General features: G+C 41.9%; 1 protein-coding gene across 1 annotated transcript; it reads left to right on the top strand.

The window, feature by feature from the left end:
• Positions 1 to 8,853: 8,853 nt before the first annotated feature.
• Positions 8,854 to 20,428, top strand: lclat1 (lysocardiolipin acyltransferase 1). The gene is made up of 6 exons (XM_015969786.3): positions 8,854 to 9,071; positions 14,309 to 14,476; positions 14,683 to 14,881; positions 15,504 to 15,650; positions 18,181 to 18,297; positions 19,211 to 20,428. Exons 2-6 carry the CDS (start codon positions 14,309 to 14,311, stop codon positions 19,735 to 19,737), a joined length of 1,158 nt encoding a protein of 385 aa, XP_015825272.3. The 5' UTR covers positions 8,854 to 9,071; the 3' UTR covers positions 19,738 to 20,428.
• The last annotated feature ends 1,661 nt before the right edge of the window (positions 20,429 to 22,089 follow it).

The raw sequence follows: 22,089 nt of genomic DNA, 5'->3' as shown, positions 1-22,089 counted from the left end.
CTCATTGCTGTTGACCAATCAGAGTCGAGATGTGCAAATATCAGGAAATAAGACTCTAAACCCTGCAGTCAGAATGGCAATCTTCTAGATCCTGAAACAGGAGCACCAGGACTTTCTGTACCCAGAGTACAACTCACAAGGCATTCCTTCCTACTAGAGACCACTGCAAATGTGTCAGTTAAACGAGTGAACCGCATCTTTGAACTAATAGTTGGTGTGATATAAGCTGAGAGTTGTTCCCTCAACAGTCTGACTTTCTGTACACACATAGCCGGGTAGCCCATGTAATAAAGATAATTATCTACGATTTGGCCTCGTGTCCACATGACAGTGAAGATATATGTCACGAAAAAAGATTCTTTCAAAAAGTCTAACTAAAGAGAAAATTTGCAGAAATAAGGTTTAAGTTTTGTTGTGTACAAAAATGGTCTGACGTCACATGTGCAACCTGTGTTTACTTGTTTCAATAACTGCTCTATGTGAACACTAGCAAAAGAAGACGTAAAAGACGGTCATTGTCTACATTCCAAGGAATGTTTTTCCGGCAAAAACGCTAAAGATTTGGGGAACTTGCCACCTTCAGGCTTGGCATGCTTATTAACGTGCTTCACAAGCAATGGATTTTCTGCTCAACATAAAATGGTTTTTTCCTACGTGGGTGGTGGAGGATATTTATACCAAAGCCCAGCTACGTGTACATGAGTACAGATCCCACACGAGCTTATGATGTCATGAGAGATCATCCATCAAAGAAAGAGCTAATAAATCAGTTCATTGAAAGTGATGACTGTGTCTTAAGCCCTTGGTAAATCATACTTACTAAATGACTTGATCTATTTTGTAAACTCTGATTGTTCCTAGAACTGACGGTGGCTTAATTGGCCATGACATGGTTTTATATACTTGTTAGAAATATTTAAAGGATCCTTTTGGAACACCTTAACTAAACCCTTTAATGACCCTGTCGCAGATCAGAGCTATCAGCAGCTGTGTTCACTGAGCCCACAGTACAGGGGCGACGGACATTGTCTCACACACCACTGTTGGAGTGAGGCATGGTATCTTTAAAAGTGTGTGAGAGCATGTGTGTGCGTGTGCCTGGCTGAGCATTAAAACTGTTGTCCTCCAAGTGAAGTCATTGATAGCTCTTCTAGCTCATTCCTGGAATTCCTTCCAGTGGAAACAATCTCAATGCTGATCCGAGTGTGTCAGCAGTGTCTGACCTGCCACCCCCATGAATTCTCCCTGCGCTCCCAGCTTTAGTGCACATTGACACCGCTCCACACCTGAACTCGCAGCAATTATCTCCTTACTCGTGTTAAACTTTTCCCTCCAAATCTGCATTTTTTTTGTCTTAGTCTGTTTCTTTCTTCCCCTGCGGACATTTATCTCGGTTTGTTGTTTCAGCAGTTTTCCAATACTTACACAGCAGCAGAAAAGTCCTCTGCTTTCCCACAGCGCAGGTTTTGTTTCAGTACAAACAGTCTCACTGTTCTTCTAACCTTACTATTTTAGCGCTGTGATCCTGGAGCGAACGAGGCTTTATTCTGTGTGTGTTTGAGCTAAGCTTTCAAAAACAAACGCGTGAGCCTGGATGTTTTATGTATACCCCGTTTGTTATTATGAGGGCCATGTGCGTAAGGGAAAGATTCTTTTCCCATGGTTCCTCAAGTGTGAGAAGAAAGTGGACCTCTCAGGACATGAAGCAAAAAATGTTGATAGTTATTTTTAACCTGCGTGGAGATGGCCAACCGAGCGAAGATACAGATCTGGTGCTGGCAACAAGAGAAGAGTAAGATTAGCTTAGAGGCATAAGACAAGAAGGGACGATTAAAAGAAGAGAAGAAATCAGACTAAAAAAGGACATGAAAAAATAAAAGTAAAAGTGTCTGAGTTGTTTATGATAAGACACAGATAAGGTAAAATGCAACCATGGCAGGAATGAAACTCAATAATGTCATGACGCTTTAATAAAATTTTACCAACGTACTTTCCAAATGACATAACAAACCACAGGAATGGAAAAAAGCATTTGGTAAAAAAAGAAATTGCACGTGACTTCTCTAAAGGGAATGAGAACCCGGTTGTGTCATCTGTTATTTTCCCCGAATGATTTATTAATGAGATGTTTGAAGCCCCCGCCAGCAATTTATAAGACACCAGATGAGCACTAATGACCGCAGAATGGTGATCTGAGTTAAGATATTTTAGATTAACCTTGTGCAACCTCACAGGGACCCCCCCCCCACCCCCCACCCCCCCAAAAAAAGTAAAAATAAAGACATGGACAAATTTCCACCCATGACATGAAGCCACAGCACATATGGGCATTTCTAAGAACAATGATACAAATTCTCTGCACAGCAGTGTCACCAAACCGAAATGGAAGCATCTGCTGTGTTGTAGCGTTCCGTGTTAATGTGCAAAGCCACACGCTGCTACTCTTCCATACGTTGTTGGTGGTATAAATAGACAACTTGTGACCGCATCGCATTAATCCTCATTGTCTAGAGACCAGGGTGGAAAAAAAAGCGAGGAAAGTGAGAAGGGACTGGGAACACAGGCAGGGGAAAACACTGGAGTTACATCATAACATGCATGTGTTGTTACGGGTGCAAAGCTGAGACATGAAGATTCAGGTATAACTACTCCTGTGTCCTCGTTCAACCGGCCCAGAAAAAATAAAAAAGCACTAAATGTTTTCTGAAAAAATGATTAAAGTTTCATTCATGAACATTTGCCAACCATCCACTGAATTTAGTAAATAATGTCTCATATTCTGTAAACATTATTTATGGATAATAAATGAAACTGGTTTTAGACCATTAGAAAGACTTTGATGCTTTTTCTTAACTCAGTCACTGCCATTGACGACTAAAGTTGTCATTTTAAATCCAACCGTTCACTCATTTTTTTGCTATGTGGGCGTGGGAACGAGCCCCCGCTCCGTGAGAAGAAACATTCCAGCTCTAAAGCCGATCTTCATCCGCGTACGTCACACATCACATGATAAGGAAGCAGAAAATTGTGTTCAAATTCAATTAAATTCTAATTCAAAAATACTTTATTAATCCCAGAGGGAAATTCAATTGTTTTAGTACACACAATTCTGAGATCAGACATACATACATACACACATGACAAGAATTGGTGACTGTGGTCCTTCGCAAAACGAGTCGCGCTACAGTAAAGCCGGGCGTACACTGTGCGACTTTTTCACTCGTAGCACTCAGCTTCAGCTCAAACTGTACGACTTCCTCGCAGAGCAGATCTCACGAGTCATGTGCTCACACTGCACGACCCAGTTCTCGGATGCGATCTGACTGCTCACACTGTACGTCTGGTAGCAACACGTCGGCCCTAAAAAATATGCTAAAAGTAGCAGTTTTTACACAACACGTCAGACTTTTTTGTCTTGTCTTGCCTGTTGTCCTTCGGGAGTGCTGCAGGAGGACACACAGGGATTTATGGGGGTTGGATGAGGAAAACGAAATAAAGAAAGTAAATCTGTGTTTTGTGATCTGTTTAATTTGACATGAACAAGACAAACACGCTTTCTTGACAATCTTTGTGAGTAGAAAAACGAGTAGAAATAAAAATGAACAACGTGTGTTATTAGGGAAATAGCGGGCGAGCGGTGTTGATGCAGGATTGCGCGCGCATGCGCCGTGAGCGGTTCTGATACTTTTTGGGTCGCAGCTGCTCGCAGCGCCACTTCAATAGTGCGATACCCTCATGAGGGAGGAGCGAAATATTAAACACGCCAGAAGTCCGTGCGAGCTCACGATTGCTGTTCGGTAGCTGGTCACGTGGTGTTAATCGCCTCTCGTGACCCCCTGTACACTACACGACGCTTGGCGCAAAACTCGCCCCGATCTCGTGGATTCTCGCATGAGTGGAAAATCAGCTCAAAAAAGTGAAAAAGTCGCACAGTGTACGCACGGCTTTATAGATCAAGAGGGTTTATATGAGGATAGAGTCAGGGGGAGGGGAAAAAAGGCACTTCAGAGTTACCCCCGACAGAGAGGGTAGCTTTGCTATGCAAAAAAACACCTCAGACAGATATGCACACAGACTTCAGACATTACACAACATAAGTGTCCACTAGAAGGGGAGGTAGGGTTGGGACTCTCCTCACTTCAGGGCATGCAGCCGCAAGAGCAGCGCTCATCACCTCCATTTGGACAGGGGAGGGAGATAACGGGTTAGAGAGCACATTGACTCTTGAGCCCCCTTCAGACAGGCCATGAAAAACGGAAATGTTCAGGACTCTGTCCGTAAGACCTTTGTGTCTGAATACAAACATCCGGATAACGTTTTCCGTAATTAAACCGGACGACACCCCTAGTAACAAGTCCGGACTTGTCACGGGTGGCTGCTTCAGACTGGTGAGGTCGAGTTCCGGACAGGGAGGAGGGGGAGGAGAAGGGGACCGGGGGACGCTGTGCGCACCTAGATAGTTCACTCCTGTAGCATGCGGCGAATCACGGCAGCTCGCCTCCTACGGTACCGCCTAGAAGCGCGACGGAGCGCTTCACACCGCTTCCGTGATTCCTTTAACCATTGAGCTTCATCATCCAGGTCTCTTATGCATCTTCGTGTGCGCAGAATTATGCTTAACATAAGTCCATACGTCTCCCCCCCCCTCAGACATCTGGAACTTTTCCCTGCTGTGTGAAGGCAGCCGAAAGAACAAGTTCCGGTACAAAAGTGGTGTGTCTGAAAACACAGTTCTGGTTCAAAACCGGACTGAATTGTCCACACATATTCCAGATTGTCAATCTGAAAAGGGTTCTAGATACAGTTCCATGGCCTTCACCTGTCACAGTCCCACCCAGGCTGGGATAGGGAGAAAGGGTTTCCATAGCAACGGCAGCATTCCACATTTCTTCTGAGGGGGGAGTTTTCACATCAGCCTCACAGGCTTCAAGGGCACCAGATTCAGATAAGAATTGTTTTGGGTACATAATTTCCTCTCTGCCTTAGAGTTCTGTTGGTCTTCAACCCCTCCAGGTCCAATAATGGCAAAATCATTCTATTCCAATCCGTACTGATCTGTCAACTCTCTCCGTGAGGTTAAAGCTTGATTTATGCTTCTCCGTCTGCGCCAGTGCAGAGACACGCAACGCCATTATCCGTCCTTGCGTAGGGCTCCGGCAGGCACGCAAGTACGTACGGAGTTGAGCCCACTTTTTTAAACATCCGTCGAACGCGACAGATTACACAAGCTTGTGATTGGTCAGGATGCCGCTGTTGTTTACAGCGCCGCCATTGCAAAGAGAGCCAAGGATAACTAGCGGCAGACACGGAGAAGCTTGAAGAATACCGCGCGAAAAAACTCTAAAAATATGAACGTTTAATTCTCCTGTGACTGGAGGAGTGAAAAGATGCGCAGCAAGTGTTTTATTTGTGGACGGAAATGACAGGAAACGTGGGTTTAGAGGTGGGAGAATGAGAGACAAATATGTCCGTGTTAAAAGTCTCTTATATACACAAAAAACATAATATAAACACACTATCTTGGACCGTTACATGACAGGATACCACAGAACAGCGGTACGCCCTCTGTGGTCCTGCCGGGCAATTGCTTTGCAACACTCTCCAGGAGCAACACGTTCTCACTCCCAGCGCGTCTAAAACAAACGCTTGGTCAGCCACCCTCCACGTCAGACCCCTGACGCCAAAAGTGCCCTTTTTCGTTACTTATGTGCGAAAAGGGGTTTTCCCCTTATTTGACTGCAGATCCCAATGCAGCGTTACACTGACGCGATGGGATGTCCGCAGCCAGGGCACTAAACAAGCTCATTTTACCTCACCTTAACCTTATCCTCTTATTTAACCTTATCCTCTTATTTAACCTTCCCCTCACCCCTATCCTAACCTTAACCATCTTGCTAGCGAACACATTAGTGTGTGTCGATCGCTCTAAAAGCCGGCTCTATGAAGTGAATGGCGGGAGCCGCCTCGTGATTGGTCGAGTTTGGACTGAGCCAACGCGAGGGGGAGGTTTCAACTACCAAGGTGGAGGTCAAAAGTAGAGGGTATGTGTAACCTACCCCTCGCCAGATGGTATGTTCTAACGTTCCCCTTGGGCGGCAAATATGAAAATTGACAGACAGACTCTGACTGTCAGAGTCAGAATACAGGGGAAACAAACGCTTGATCGCAGTGAGAGTAATGTTTTAGGTAGCAAGAGGGTTAAGGTTAGGATGAGGGAGAGGGAAAGGTTATAAATAGCGAAACGTAAAGGTTTAGGTGCGGTTAAACGAGGTGGTTCGGTGCCGCATCGGTTAAATGAGGGTTAAGGTTAGGATGAGGGAGAGGGGAAGGTTATAAATAGTGAAATGTTAAGGTTTAGGTGCGGTTAAATGAGCTGGTTCTGTGCCGCATCAGCGGATATCTTATCACGTCAGTTTTACGCTGCATTGGGATCTGCAGTTACAAAAAGGAAAAAAACCCTTTTCGCACATAAGTAACGAAAAAGGGCACTATTGGCGTCTGGGGTCTGACGTGGAGGGTGGCTGACCAAGCGTTTGTTTCCGACGCTTAGGGTGTGAGAATGTGTTGCCAGGAGACGGAGAAGTATGAGGGCAAAACGCTTCCGTCAATCCGTGCGTGTCTGTCCCTTGCGGAGCTGACGGAGAAGCATAAACCAGGCTTAACCCTAAGTGCATTCTTGCATCCTCAGGAAACGCAGGTTTCTGGTTCCAGTGGACACGGATCTAGTGAAAATACCCGATGGTGCTTGTCCTGCAGATTCACTATAACATCTTTAACTCCTCTGCCACCATCTGAACACGACTTATAGACAGAACTCAGTTGGAACCCAGAAGCTGATAGGTTTTAGAACTCTGCTTTAGATATGTTTTGATAAAAACATACGTAACAACAGCCTGCATTCCTTTTTTTGAGACTCAAAAGTTGGCAACCATAAATAGAAAGGACAAAAACATGGAAAAAGCTACAAAAATAAATGTTTTACTGTCTCTCCCACACAGTCATGTGAACGCATCATAAATCAGTGTCCCGTCTGCTTTCACATATCTTAGCATCCATTGTAAAACAGCAGCTTTAAAGCTGACCTCCTTGTGTAATTCTCTTAGATTAAAAGTGTGTTTTGGCCAGAGGAATTTAATACTCTGAAGGGCACAAGATTTAACTTGATCATGCTGCTTTTGTTTAATCATCTTGGACAGCGATCATTAATTTTGTGGATGTTCGCTGCTCTTTTGAAGGTGAGCTGGCAGCAAACTAAAAAAAAGAGAGAGGGGAGGTTGTTACAAAGCAAGGTTTTTCCATTCCTCTCTCAAGTGATGCATTGACCCTTGAGAAGTTTGTACTGATAAAGCTATACAGTCTCTCAGATAGAGTGCATGCCATGGGGAGCGGGTCATGGAAAAGTCTCGAGTTTGACTAAGTGCACTCTCTTTTCTACCCTGTCTGTCAGTCTGTCTCAGCTTCACTCACTCGCTCACTCACCGAGTGCACACGCTCAATCACGCACACACAACAGAGCACATGTTCACCCCTCAGATACACCAGACACATTGACCGCTCCGTGCACGCACATCACTGCATGCTGAGGTAATTTGTAGCTGCAGAACACCTCATAACAGAGAGTTAAAGAAACAAAGGTCTCAGGTTTGCAATGCTTTAAAAGGCTATGTTATAGAGGACTCAAGTCAAGAAATATATTATCAGTATCACACAGAATTAGTTTGGATTTCTTTATTTATTATTTTTTTAATCTTGGAAAGAAACACTGTAACTGGAGAAAAACCTCTCAGGCCAAGGAAAGCAGATCATTGCTGTAAAATTTGTTACAGAGACAAGCTTACCTTTTTTTCCCCAGCACATGTTTATTTTAGCAATCTTAACATTTAAAGGCATTTGGGTTGTTTCAAAAGTTAAACTTCCTGAAATAAAGTAGACAGAGTCTGTTAAAACAATGCACAGCCCAATGTTTATTTAATCTTTAACAACTGAGCAGGAATAATGAATGTCTTTGTGAACTTTGGGGTTCATTTGCAGATATGTCTTGCTCATATATTAATAATTAAAAGCAAAGTATTTTGTTAAGTTAACTTGATGAATGAGTGTCAGAGAAATGCTTTTTTTCCATTCTCACATATCCTTGAGAAGATAAGTCCTTATGAGGCCATTTTTCCTGACTATTATGTAAAGATTTTACTTTGCATGGCATATTTCTTTTTAGCACAATTACAGCATTTTAATCTAACATATGGTGTTTCTGGATTAATGTGGATGTTTTAAGCAAATCTTGCACATGCACAAATTAGTAACAACACAACCAGAATACTGATTGTGTGTTTATGTTAATGCACACAGGATCTATTTAGGATATTTTCATGATTTTGTCACATTCATTTCAGTTATTTATGCATTACAGCATGAAGTGTGTGGTTTAAATTATTTGGTATAAGTAGAATAACCCCAAGATCCTGGTTCACTTGTTCATTAGGTGCCTGCATGCATGTTTTCCACTGCCAATCTCCTCATTCTCCTCTTTTGCACATTCATCAAAAGACTTTACAGGTGCAGCTAACGTGACTGCATCTAAAAATACATAACACACTATCAGTGTATGAAATCTACTCTGTGTGAGGGAATAACTTCGCTCCACGTGTTTCCTGAGGTTTTGTCAGGTTGAACTTTAAGAAAAAGTAGTTTGCACAAACAGCGCCCCCTGTTGACACTATGTCGATGGTTAACACCACACCCGAGTGTAAGGGATGGGTGAGAGGTGAAGAGTTTAGAGGTTGCATTTTATTAGGTCTGCTGCGAAATCGTTGCGTTTCAATGCTAAACTATGTTTAGGTTCAGTGGTCATAAATTAATTCTGTCGGAATAAGATTTTTTTTTATATTCTCGCGTAGCTCTTTGAGCAAGCAGCGAAGCTCAGCTGCTAATCGATAAGCTTCGCGTGCTAGCTAATGTAGCATGCAGCTAGCATGGTCGTTACTATGACACAAACAAGTGTTTTGACTTAGCGTGACTTGCGCAGTTGATTCTAATTTGGACTGTGGAGGACAAATATATTACCACAAAAAGTGAGTATACCTTAATATAACACCACGTTGTCACAAGTCGGTAGTTGTTACTGCATTATCGTCGACTAACTTGAGCTACTTTTGCCATTAATTTAACTTGTATTGCTCCTGTATCGATTAGCTATGTCTTTGTTGCTCACATTAGCCTAAATCTGAGCTGAGAGTAATAAATTTAAGGGTTCTTGTTACATTTATATAAAGTCAAATGTCTTCAGGTGTCGTGTGAACTGTAGCTCTAGTTTTTTTCATTAATCAGTCCAATTCAAGTTTCATGGTTGCATTTTTGCACTAAACATTAGGAGATGGGATGCAACAGTGAGTGAAAAGCATATTTCTAGAAGAAGGGTCTCATAAATTAAAGTTTAACGTTATATGCGTCCATTTGTCCAACTCATGATCTTCCTGGTTCCTCATGGTTAGTCTGTGCCCCACCCAAGTATAATGGAAAGTGTTACAGCGATGGAAAAATGCACGATTTTCTGTTATAATATCTAAATATTACTAATCTGTGCATCTCCTCCCTCATGATTCCACAGAGAGGGACAATAATGGAAGAGTGAAAGATCTTCAAGATGGTTTTTATTTGTTTATGTTAACAAGTTGTTTTAAACGTTCCATTTGTTCTGTCAAACCAGCCACATCAGTGTTGTCCTTATCTGTGTTCAGGCTCAATAGATAAGTTTGTTTTCCATTTCCTTAGTCTTTTCCCACCAGTGATGTTAGATTGTTTCTCTGGAAACAAGAAGAGAGTGTAGATCTGGCCATCTTCACCTGGATAAAGCCATATTCAGGGTTTAAAATAAGCTATTAGGTATATATTTGTTAATGAAACAAAGCAGCACATCAACCTATCTGGGTGGAGTTCAAATCCAGACAGAGGGCATAACCCATTACCTAAAGTGGGATTAAGACATTTAAATGGAAATATTTCCAGTTAGTCAGGCATCACAAAGCCAATAAATAATTGCTCCATTGCTGTTTCTAGCCATCAAAGCGAGTAGCTATGCACAGGGTTGGGCAGTAGTTATTTTTTTATTATGATTAAAACCATTCTAGAGTTATGTACGCCTTTAAAGTCAGCACGATAACATCTGCATTCTTACATAATTACTGCTTCACTGAGCGTTTCATATTTAGGAATGTTCTGATCAATTTTTTCTGTCCTTAATCTGAGTCACTTAATTCTGAGTATTTGTCGATACAGAATCCGAAACTTCTGATCCGATGAATAAAGAAAAACACATCCAAGTATTTTGTTTTTATCATTATTAGTCTTTTTTGTATTTGTGTCATTTCCTTAGTTTATCTGCCAAAACATGTTCAGAAAGTACATTAATAATAAATATTTAAAAGTACGACCTGCAGGCTCAATTTTCTCTGAACAACACCTGAGAGCTGCGTGTGGGAAGTAGTGACGAGAAGGAAACTTATACCCCGAAGAGAAAAGCCAGAAGAGACAGAAGTTTGTTTCTAAGATGGCGTAAATTTTGAATGCAGCTCCATCTTTTCCACCACTTGAATACCCTCCATGCACATTACAAGTGGCTGTTGCACTGCCTAAAGAGGCTTCTCCAAAAAAGGTTTAGAAAACCACCCAATGTTGGAGAGTTGACATGTTGCAATAATGTAGCAAAAATGTCAGTTTATTGGCAGGGAATGGATTACATTTGTTTTAAAGTGACGATGTGTATTTTTTCCTGGCGAAAGGGGGCAGTACATACCTAAATCAAGGCAAGCAAGTGATATTTTTGTGTTTGAGTAAGACCTTAGCAGCCGATGGCCATTAAGGTCAAAAATCCCTTGGAGAGCAACCTCCAGCAAAATGACTAGCACACCAGACCCCTTTCATCACTGGCGATGAGCGTAAAACAACAGCGTTTATGAAAAGTGTTGTAACCGATTGTTACTAATCAGTAAATGCGTTTTGTCTTCACGGGCTCCCGTAGAAGGAAATATGGCATCCCCCACAGACTTAGACCCGCTCCCATGTTTTTTAGACCCAATTTTTATGGTTATATGTTCCAAAACTGCCAATAATTTTCAACAACTGGGCATTATTTCATTCATTTTCAACAACATTTCGATGGATATTTCCAGAGGCTAAAGCCTAATGGGCTCGACACACTGGAGGAGACAAACGACCGCGATCAGCGAAATTTGTCGCCGTCACTTTTATTACCTGACACACGGGAGGCGACCCGCGGCAGCCGCCAGCGGCGAAACCGTCTACGTGTTCTGTTCCATGGCGAAATCAAAACTTCCGTTATTTTGTTTGGCTGTGTCAGGTTGGAGGGAATTAAGGTTATTTAAGCGGTTCAGAGTTAATAAAGGGGTAGATATGATGTTTCACAAGGTGCTACTAGAGTTATGTGAAATCTTACTTCTGATTATACTATATAAAACATAATAATAATCAACTTCTCCTCCATGTTTGCTCGGAGGTGTACGGAGCATCCTGTCCGCTCAATGGTCAATGAATGAAACCTCAGCTGATTGGTCCTCATCCAAGCGACAGCGATGAAAAGTTGAAAACGTTTCAACTTTCTGGGATCGCGTCGCTGGGTCGCCTATGCACGACACGTGCACGAGTGCAAAATTTCACACGCACGTGTTTTGCGTTTCGCTTGGTAGGAGGGAGACCCGCGATTATCGTTTTGTCGCGCATGTCTCATTGAAAATGAATGGAGGAGAGGCGATGTCGCCTCCCGTGTGTCGAGCCCATAATTTATACTTCTCCGTCAGCTCCACCAAGGAGAGACACGGATGGAGGCAATTTGCCCTCATACTTCTCCGTCTTCTGGGGAGTGTTGCAAAGCCAGTCCCCTCCAGGACAGCAGAGGGCGTAGCGTTGCTCTGTGGTATCCTGTCATGTATCCGGTCCAAGATAGTGTGTTTATATTGTGTTTTTCTGTATTTAAGAGACTTTTTAACACGGACAAATTTGTCCCTCATTCTCCTCCACCCCTTCATGCGCTTGCGACCTCAACCCACATTTCCCGTCATTTCGTCCACGAATAAAACGCTTGCTGCACATCTTTTCACTCCTCCAGTCACGGGGGATTAAAACTTCCACATTTTTAGAGTTTTTCCGCGAGGGATTCTTCAAGCTTCTCCATGTCTGCTAGTTATCCTCCGCTCTCTTTATGTTTTTGTGGGCACAATGGCGACGCTGTTGACGACAGCGGTGTCCTGACCAATCACAAGCTTGTGTTCTCCATCTCGACGGACGGATGTTTAGAAAAGAGAGCTCAACTTCATCCGCCCTTGCGATCCTGTCGGAGAGCACTCAAAAGGACAGATATTGGCGTTGCGTCCGTCCCGACACAGACGGAGTAGTATAAATTGGGCTTGAAGGTTAAAAACTACACATTGTCTCTTTAAAGAAAGTCGACTGCTTTCTGTCCATTCTCTTTAAGCTTTTAGATAAATCTCACTTTTTCCATCCAGCGTTGCTTTTTCATTTGGATAAAAGATGCAAATGAAAATGGAAAACAGGGTTTAGCTAAATCTATTTGTTTGCATGGTGTCGCTCTGAATTTCGCAATCTCACACACACACACACACACACACACACACACACACACACTAAGCTCATAATAGAGTCATGCTCAAGCCTTTTGCTGTCTGGACCTAGCTTAAAGTCAGGAATGCCAAAAGACTGCCAGAGAATCCAGACTTGGACAGTGATGATGAGTATTCTGGAGTTGTAATTGGTAGAGTCCTTTCAGGATTATTTCTTTGGACATTAAAATACATTTTAATCCAGGAAACCAAACCCAACTGTCTTTGGATGCTAGATTTCTTTAAAAAAAAAGAGAAAGATTATATAACTGTCATTGTTTATTGGATGGTATCCATCTAATTGTTGCATCAGAAACCTCAAGTTGTTTTTAACGTGCTGAGGACCAAGCCACAATAGTTTCATTTCTGCTGAGCATACCTGTTATTATCACTTGTCATGCCACATTTTCCGTTGTTAAGCTGGTTAACCCTTAAACCCTTATTGTCAGCATAGTCGTGCACACAAACACTTTTGCAATGTACCGAGAGCCACTGTGGTTTTTACCATGAGGATCACTGCGTCATGGTCCTGCTGTAGCAGTCTACAGAGGCGCAGTGATAAGAGTTGTCTGAGCCAAAGGGTTGGTACTATTACAAGAGTAATTGAGGTTGAAAGGTGTGAACTGAAGTTCAGAGAGGAGAGGAAAACGCCTGCTGAGGGAGTGATGGTGCTCCCTGTGGCATCATCTCAGACTCCGTGCACCAGAGAAGCAGGAAATGATCTTTAAAAGTGAATAATCTGTAATTTGTTGCTGCATACTAGAGTCCTGCAGGATTGTTTTTAAACCTATACTCTAGTCTTCACATCCGGACTCCTTAATCACTAAACAAAAAGACGTGCTTTACGATTAAATGCATGTATGTCTGTGGAGTGTTTTATTTCAGAAAACTCAGATTTTCTTTATATATGATATTCAACCCTTTTCTTTAGACTTAATGTCATTACCAACTTAACCGAGCCTGGCTCTTGGATGCCTATGCCTACCATAATATAACGTCCGTGAAATGTACGCAGCAATTAGCTGCCGTTATAGTGGATGGGTGCATTTCCATTGGCTGTGAAAAATCACGTTGCAAGTCTGTTTTTTACACGCTATGCTTCCAGAACGCAAGATTTGCATTGAGTCCTAAGTTTGCATGTAAGTTATAGTCATTCTGTTCGAGACCCCGCACAACTGGAGGCCCCATTAATTGTTTTTTTTCACAAAGCTGCTAGAAACTCATTTTTCTGTCTTTTCTATTAATTAAAGCATTAAATGACAAGTAATGAATTTGTGCAGTTGACATCAAACTCTGTCTTTACTGAGGTCAGTACATTGTCACAAATGAAAGGCAGAGTCACTTTGATTGTCATCAGTAAACATTTAAATTGTCATGTGCTACATTTTTTAAAATGTCGGAAAAAGCTGAGTGTATCCCGCATGTTCAATGAGCGCGTCTGTCAACGCCAGACCTGATTCAGTCATGATGCACCCAGAGTTTCAACAGAAAGATTCCCATATTTACTTTCCATGCTTAGAATGCCTGTCCTGGATTTTTCCACTGTTTGTAGGAAAATGTGTCCCAACGGCAGCCTTTATTAATGAAGATATCAATAACTACATTAGTTTCTCGTTGCTGATGGGCTTTTTAATGACTAAGAATATTTATGTTGTCCTGTTTCTTAACCCTCACAGATGGCTGTATCGGTGCGAGGCCTGTACTTCATTACCACGCTGTTTTTGGGTAGTTTCTTTGGAAGCATCTTCATGCTGGGTCCAGTTTTGCCGCTCATGCTGTTCTCTCCTGCTTGGTACCGCTGGATCACTGATCGGATCATCGCTACCTGGTTCACCCTTCCTGTGGTGAGTGTGATAACCTGACTCAGTCCAGGTCTAAAACCTTATTTGATTACATTTAATGTCATTTTTGAGTATTTTAGACACTCGTCATCTAATCAGATCTATTGAACTCAATTCTTTTTCTGTTATCTTTTTGTATAACCTCTTTCTTTGCCTCACCCCCCTTGTCTTTTTCCTTCCTTTGCACTTGTTCTTTTCTCCACTGCTAGTCTTTGCTAGAGCTGGTGTTTGGGGTAAAGGTAGTAATTACAGGAGACGGCTTTATTCCGGGGGAGCGAAGTGTGATCATCATGAACCACCGCACCCGCCTGGACTGGATGTTTCTTTGGTGTTGTCTGCTCCGGTACAGCTACCTTCGTCTGGAAAAGATCTGCCTCAAGGCCACACTCAAGATCGTTCCTGGTTTCGGTGTGTGTGCAGTGGGTGCTTTGCCCTTTACTCACACACAGACACACTTTAGCACACTTGCACAGAATATTTCCCAAAAAACATTTAATTGCATAACAATTTACAGTCCTGTGCAATGGTCTGCTCCTCTTAGAAGGATGCAGATTTTTCTTCTAGGCTGTCCAAACAGTGTTAAAAGATATTCCCCAGGTCTTTGGCTCTTTATTTTTATTCCCAGTGCCCAACAGCTTTAAGACGAGTATGTTTTTTATGTATTTGATAAGCCACTCATTACAGACCCACGAGTCATTAAACTCAAGTAAAGGAAGACTCTTTGGGTCTTCAAATAGACAGCTCAGTAAAAAAAGATTCTAGATATTCCATGACTAGAAACTGGTATCGTTACAATTGCTTTAATTATATTACACTTTAAGAGGATTACATTGATACTTTTGCAGCAGAAAAGTGACTCACCCAGTTTTGGTTTTTAACCATTTATGTTTACAAATGTTCCTTTGGGTGTGAAGGGAAGGTCGAGAGACCAAGTCTGCTTTGAAGTGTCCTGGAGCCAGTTACAGATAAAAAAAAAGTAAAAATAAAAGTAATCAGTTACATTTGTAATGACTTTACATGCTCTCTGCAGGCTGGGCAATGCAGGTGGCCTGCTTTGTCTTCATCCACCGTCGCTGGGAGGTGGACAAGAAACATTTAGCAAACATGCTGGACTACTTCTGTGACATCAGGGAGCCTCTGCAGCTGTTGCTGTTCCCAGAGGGCACCGACCTCACTGGTGAGGAGTAAAGAAGGCAAATATCCACCCATCCATGGAACAGTCAGCCTACATTTCGTCTAAACCCAAAACAAGCTATTAGAAGTCATTGAGATCTCACATTCTTGTTAACCATAACCTCATCAGGTCTTGGGTTGCACCTCTGGTTTTTTAATGGGTCGTGTTTATGGGAGCAAAATAACTGTCCCTTTGCTTTTGAATGTTGTTCAACATTTGAGTTACTGTTCGTTTCCATGTCCTCACATGTTTGTGTTTAAGCCTCTTATAGCTAAAGGCTTAACTTGACACATGAAACCCGAGTGTGTGCTCATCGTTGTTCTGGTATCTTGTGCAGAAGTTGTTGCATTAAGTGCTTCCTTAAAGGTGCAGAAGATGTTTTTCTGGAGCTTTTTTTTCTTCTTTTTTTACCAAATCGACTGAAATGCTCATCACATAGTGATGGCTAGGGCTGGATGATATAGAAAAATAGTATATTGATACATTATTTTTATATTGATCGATATCGATAATTATAGGAAAATATTTAAAATATAGTAGAAAATATATTTTATGTGCAGCCCTGGCCATTTTATTTTTATTCTCCGCCTCCTCTCTCTGCGACATCTTGCTGCCTCATACTCTGTTTTGGTTTAAGAGGGGAGGGCCTGGTGACGTAGCGTGCCTGAGTCTGTGGTTTTGATTGGTTAGGAGTAAGTAGTGAGTAGTATGCTGCTACCTAATAGGTTATAATGAAAAAAAGGAAACTTTTTTTATCCACCCATTTTTTTCCTATCGCACCACGTGCCTTATTGAACTATTGAATTATCGTCCAGTCCTAGTGATGGCTACCGCTACATTAACTGTTTTATATTTTTAAAAAAAGTATTGCTTCTGAAAGGTACAATTCTGGAAAAACCTCATCCAACCATTGTGAATGTCCCGTTCCTAATGATTGGATCACGATCCATCCATCAGTGCGTACCCCTTAGGGTTGGGCGGTATGGTATAAGATCTCTTCATTCCAAATCTGACTTTTTATTTACTTGATTTATTTATTTTCTTCCTTTCTTAAACAAAATTATGAATGACGGAATAAATATTCAAAAACTTAATCTGATATTTTTTATTTTGACCTGAATTCAAAGTCAAACTAAGTGCACGCTGTGAATTCTGCTTAGAAAACCAGACACTATAAATAAGGCTATTTGCATGCTTCCTTAGAAACTTTTTAAAAGTGAACTGCTAAACGCTGCATTCTGGCACGACTGATATATTTTACGCACCAATGTTGGACCTGTTAATTATAAATGCTTTATGTTTAAGCCACATGAAAAATCCTTTTGTTTCCAGCTGTTGTGGCAGAATTTTTATTTTTACTTCATTATGTCAAAAGCAAAGATTTTTCAGAATGTTGGTCAGTGTGATGGATGATTTGAATATTCTGATGCAAGTCAGATAAATTTAAACTGAACGCTTTTGTCTTGTTTTAAAAATGTTTACACAAACCTACACTTTATATTATGTTATATTATATTATATTATATTATGTTATGTTATGTTATATTTTATTTTATTTTATTATTATCCAAACACAGAAACAGTTCCATCCTGAAAACAGCTTTTCTAGGATTAAAAATGTCAGCATTGGCTGAGAAGGGAGCTCCGGTCAGGGATGCATAAACCACTCTCAACTACGGAAGCCTCCAAATAAATTACTTTAAATTCCAGGTTCCGCCATGATGGAAACAAAAGCAAAATAATTGTTGTTCTTCGGATTGACAGTCAGCAAACTGAAAAGGCTGACTGCTAGCTTTTAAACCAGCTAGCTACTGGTACAGTCAGCAGCTATTGCTGTAAAGCAGGCAGAGACCTCCCACTAGTGTACCAGCCCAAACCACAAAACTGTTCAGAGCAGTTTCTGCTCAGTAGAAGGCTCCAGAGTACCGTCCAATGTGAAGTTTCTCAGATGTAGGGCTCAAGAACCACCGACACCTATTTGGAAACAATAGATTAAAGTGTTGCTTTAACCCTTTGATGCATGAATTATGAAATCTTCAACCATGATTTTTTAAACATTTTTTTTTCATTCATCTTTAGGTGTGAATGAAACAAATTTTATATTTACATATTTTTTGTAACATTTAACTTACACATAGTTTATTACATGTCCATCTCAGTGGACAGCGTGCATTCTGAACATGAAATATGTTGGCTTGACTTACTGAAGTCCAAATGGAGGGGCTCAAATGCAATAAAGCCTTCAACAGCTGTGCTTAATAGCAAAAATAAATAAATAACAATTTTGAGTACCTGTCCACTGTAGTGACCGTTATGCATCAAAGGGTTAAAGGCTTTAAGCGTAAAACATTTCCATCACCCCGTGTTAAGCTTGTCAAGCCTTCAACTTAAGAGTGACAAGTCCGTATTGTCACTTAAAATTTTGATAACTTTCACGAAGGTGAAATAATTGTTTCAGGTGCACATTTGTAGAAACAATGAACATAAATCAGGACTGTAGTTTTCTGAGGCTTTTTGTTTCGTTCTTCTGCAGAGAACACAAGAGCAAAGAGTGATGTATATGCTGTACAGAACAACCTGCCAAAGGTGGAATATGTGCTTCATCCGCGCACCACCGGATTCACCTTCATTGTGGAGAGACTCCGAAAAGGTCAGGACGATGCGCATCACCAGCTTCTGAAGTTATGTAACGTCTCTTCTCCGTCCAACACGCTTGCAGGCTGGCCAGACGCATGCACTTTTGATGATGAACGTTTGTTCAAAAGAAAATAAGCAGACCTTAAAGCCTAAAATCAGAGCAGAAAGCCTTTATCAGCACAAACCAACGGAAAATGACATGTTACAGCGTGGACTGGAGTTATCCCACCGGCATTTATAGAGGTGGGATCATACCTGTTATTCTTTTTAAGCCCTGGATTTGTGCTTGATCCCACTGCTGCTCCCCTGAGATGTTCATGTTTCTGTATGAGCTAATTCTGGCAGTCCTCCAGGGGTCTTAAATGCCACATCTGCCCCATCGGTGTCGTCCTCACTCACCCTGTTTGCTGATGATGGCACAAACTCTCCAGGCAGGTGTTGTGATATCATATCATGGGCCTTAGCTAATTGCCCTCCCCTTTCTGCGTCACTGACTGACATGATGTGCGTGCTGTCTTTGTCCAGGTCCACTGTGCTGCTTTCATCTCTATTTTTACCTCGGTAGAGCTCAGCTGTGCAGGAACAGGCACTGTGTCATGCGTTTTCCTGTAATTTTGAGATTTTATTTATTTATGAGGGGCCTGCCCCTGAAATACATAGGGAGAGAGTGCATGGCCTGGCAAAACATGCGCCAGCGGGCAGCCCCCTTCACAATTCCTTCAGGAATTTTCTGTTTTTTTCTTAGAAAGGAACAATATTGAATTATAATGAATCCCTGGATGATTAGTACTAAGTGAAATGGTTCTCCTGGGCAGTTTCTATACCTTGCAGTTTTACACTGACCCCTTCCAAACACAGCTGTTGTCATTTTAAGATTTTCGTTAGCCCAGATGTTTCCATTCATTATTCAAATTGTCGTTTTCTAGGTGATAACCTGGACGCTGTCCATGACATTACGGTGGCGTACCCCAAGAACATCCCTCAGACAGAACATCACCTCATAATGGGTCAATTCCCTCGTGAGATCCACTTTCACGTCCGCCGCTATCCAGTCTCTTCACTCCCCGCCTCGTCCTCCGAGCTGGAGTCTTGGTGTCAAGAGCGATGGGCTGAGAAGGAGGTCCGTCTGCGGGATTTCTACTCGAGCCAACCCCGAGGCTTCGACAGGGACGGCGTTGCGCTCGTGCCGCCTTGTAAATCCGAGCTGCGTGTCGCTCTGATCAAAGCTGCCTCACTGCTGTACTGGAGCAGCTTTGTGGCTTTTTGTTTCATCGGCTTGTGGCTCTGGGCCCCTTTCAGGCTCTACGCTCTAGTCATGATAGGAGTTTACACGGCCCTGCATAAGCTGTTTGGTGGGCTGGAACTGGTGGAGCTGGCTTGCCATCGATATTGGAAGTCCACACACTCAGATGTGGCTGAGAACCAAAAGAGGTTAGATGGAAAAGCACAGTAGTGTAACTAAACTACATGTTTCCACTTTATAACCAGAAAGGACTCTAAAACAGATCCGTTGTGTTCAGTCCAGAGGGCTATAGGGGTCCGTTCTGAGAAACAGGAGGCATGCATGGCTTACCTTTTCTGTAACGGAGTATGTTTCCTTGCTGGGTTCAAGGACTACATGTTCAACTTGACCTTTGTATGTCTCTACTCGCACAAGTTACTCAACTCGATCAGATTTGACCCGTTTTAGTTTTAGCATTGATCATGTTGAAGTTTTCCCCATCATCAAAAAAAGCTGTTAGTTATTTTGTCTCGTCTTTGTAACAGTTTTTTTTAGTAAATGCAGCGTTGCCATTTTTTTAACCATCATAAACAGAGCAGATCCATTTTACCGCCGACCAGCTGTACGTGCGACATACCCAGTGGACGTTTAGATCAGTCATGTTATGCTAGCTTAAAGAAAGACATTTCAGGAGTAAACAGGCACTTGTGTATAATTGTTTACCTTTGATTAGGCATCATTCGGTGTCTTGTGTTTGCAGTTGGTTCTACAAGTTACCATGTTGTTTTATTACTGTTTCTGCACAAACCAAAGTTGAGAAAAAGGGTAGCCAAGCGGAACATCATCCTTTTTTTTTTTTTGTGAGGGAGGGTTATCTTCCTACGCTACTGGCAAAGCTGCCAGTAAGACTTTTATTAAATCAAATTCCTAAACGGAATCATGTGTCTGAGTAAAAGCAGATGAGATTTATGCCCTTTCTGGGAATGAAGAGATGCCTTGTGGAGGCAGGTTGGTGCTGATGAGGTGGAAGAATGTCCTGTTGAGGCAACATTACCCCTCGGTGTGCAGGGTGGCACAGAGAGCCAGACTTGGAGTGGAAAACCGGCCCTGAAGTTGACCTAATCCCAAAAAGCCCCATAATGCCCACCTCTCCGTGTCCCTGTCTCCACTGCAGGCATCGATGTGCCTGCTAAACTCAATTAGCGAGCAACAGCTGAGAAAGCTTCTCCAGCCATGCCAAAAAAGGACAGAAATTAAAGTAGTTTGGAGCAGCTCTTCAACTCCACCCCTTTCATATTTTGCATTTTATTACAGGTCCCATGAATTCAGTAGGAAAGGTGCAGTTGTGTCTTAGTAAAGGAGTTTTTGTGCAATGTTCTGACACAGCTGGTTACTTCAGTCCGCAACACAGCAGAAAGAAAAAGGTTCATCCCAGCCACTGTGATGCAGCTTTAATCATTTCACTAAAGGCATGTAGACGTTTACATGGTTATATATTTGTAACGATCTTTGTGTTTTTATTTTAGTTTACTGCAGATCCTCGACTTCTCTGAAGTCGCTGTCCTCAGGAAACGACGTGGACAATGTTTAAAGGCACTCTCTTAAATAAACATATATACCCCGAAGCAGCTTTATGACTTCTACAAAGCCTCCTTTGATTCTGTTTGTCTGGTTTTATGGGCTGTTTAGGAAACGTGCAACTTAAGAAACCCATTTTACGGTGAAGGACAAAGAGAGGTTGTTTGATTGGACTGAGAGCTTAAAATATTAGTGTTTTTATTTTATTTTCAGTCCTCGACACGGATTCTATTATAGCATCACGGTGAGACTTTGATCCGCTGCAGGTTATCTTGTATAATGTCTGAGCAACTCTTTAAATCCATGGAGTAATAATCCCTACAAGACCTTGAATGTTCATATTACACAACACTGAGACCATAGTTTGTCTCATCTGTTACACACACACACACACACACACACACACATCTGCCATTGACAACCAAAAAGGTCAGGAGCTTTGAAGGTGAAGTGCAGTCGCCATAGTAACTCATGTTGACTCCCATGTCTCCTGGCAACGGATGTAGAATGATGTCAATGGAAAGCATGCTATTTTCTATTGGTGACAATGATGTCATCCCTGTGTGTGTGTGTGTGTGTATAAAGGGAGTTGGAAGCAGAAGTTAACTTCTACATCTTGGAGGGTGACATTCAGTAAAGTAAAAAGGCCAGGGCAGCATATTTAAATCCCATACAGTTCTTCAGCATCTGAGATATCTGGCAGGTGGAAGATGGGTGATAGGCTGACAATCTGTTCCAAATGACACTCAAGAGAGCTTACCTTTATTTTTCTGCCCTTTGTCATATTAATTTGGGGAAAATTTGTGTTTTTGGTGCAAATCTTGGTTATATGAGCAAATTCCAGTCCATGAGCATCTTAAGTGTTGGCCTGGTATGTAGATTATCCTGCAGGTTAAAGCAATAGCCATCTCATTTTACATAAACAGATAATTGCCCCTACATACCAGATGGATATCTCAATAGACGCCAGACAATCCTGGGATTACACAGAAATTAAAGCAAAAT

The sequence above is a fragment of the Nothobranchius furzeri genome, chromosome 18 (assembly GCF_043380555.1).
Source record: "Nothobranchius furzeri strain GRZ-AD chromosome 18, NfurGRZ-RIMD1, whole genome shotgun sequence".
Lineage (NCBI taxonomy): Eukaryota > Metazoa > Chordata > Actinopteri > Cyprinodontiformes > Nothobranchiidae > Nothobranchius > Nothobranchius furzeri.
Note: the sequence above shows the minus strand (reverse complement) of the source record. Positions and strands in the feature narration are given on the sequence as shown.

Bases quoted from the DNA above. Each gene is read 5' to 3' on its own strand.
- lclat1 (XM_015969786.3), top strand. From the start codon at position 14,309: ATGGCTGTATCGGTGCGAGGCCTGTACTTCATTACCACGCTGTTTTTG. The intron at 14,477-14,682 runs GTGAGTGTGATA...CTCCACTGCTAG, and splicing joins CCTGGTTCACCCTTCCTGTG to TCTTTGCTAGAGCTGGTGTT. The intron at 14,882-15,503 runs GTGTGTGTGCAG...TGCTCTCTGCAG, and splicing joins CAAGATCGTTCCTGGTTTCG to GCTGGGCAATGCAGGTGGCC.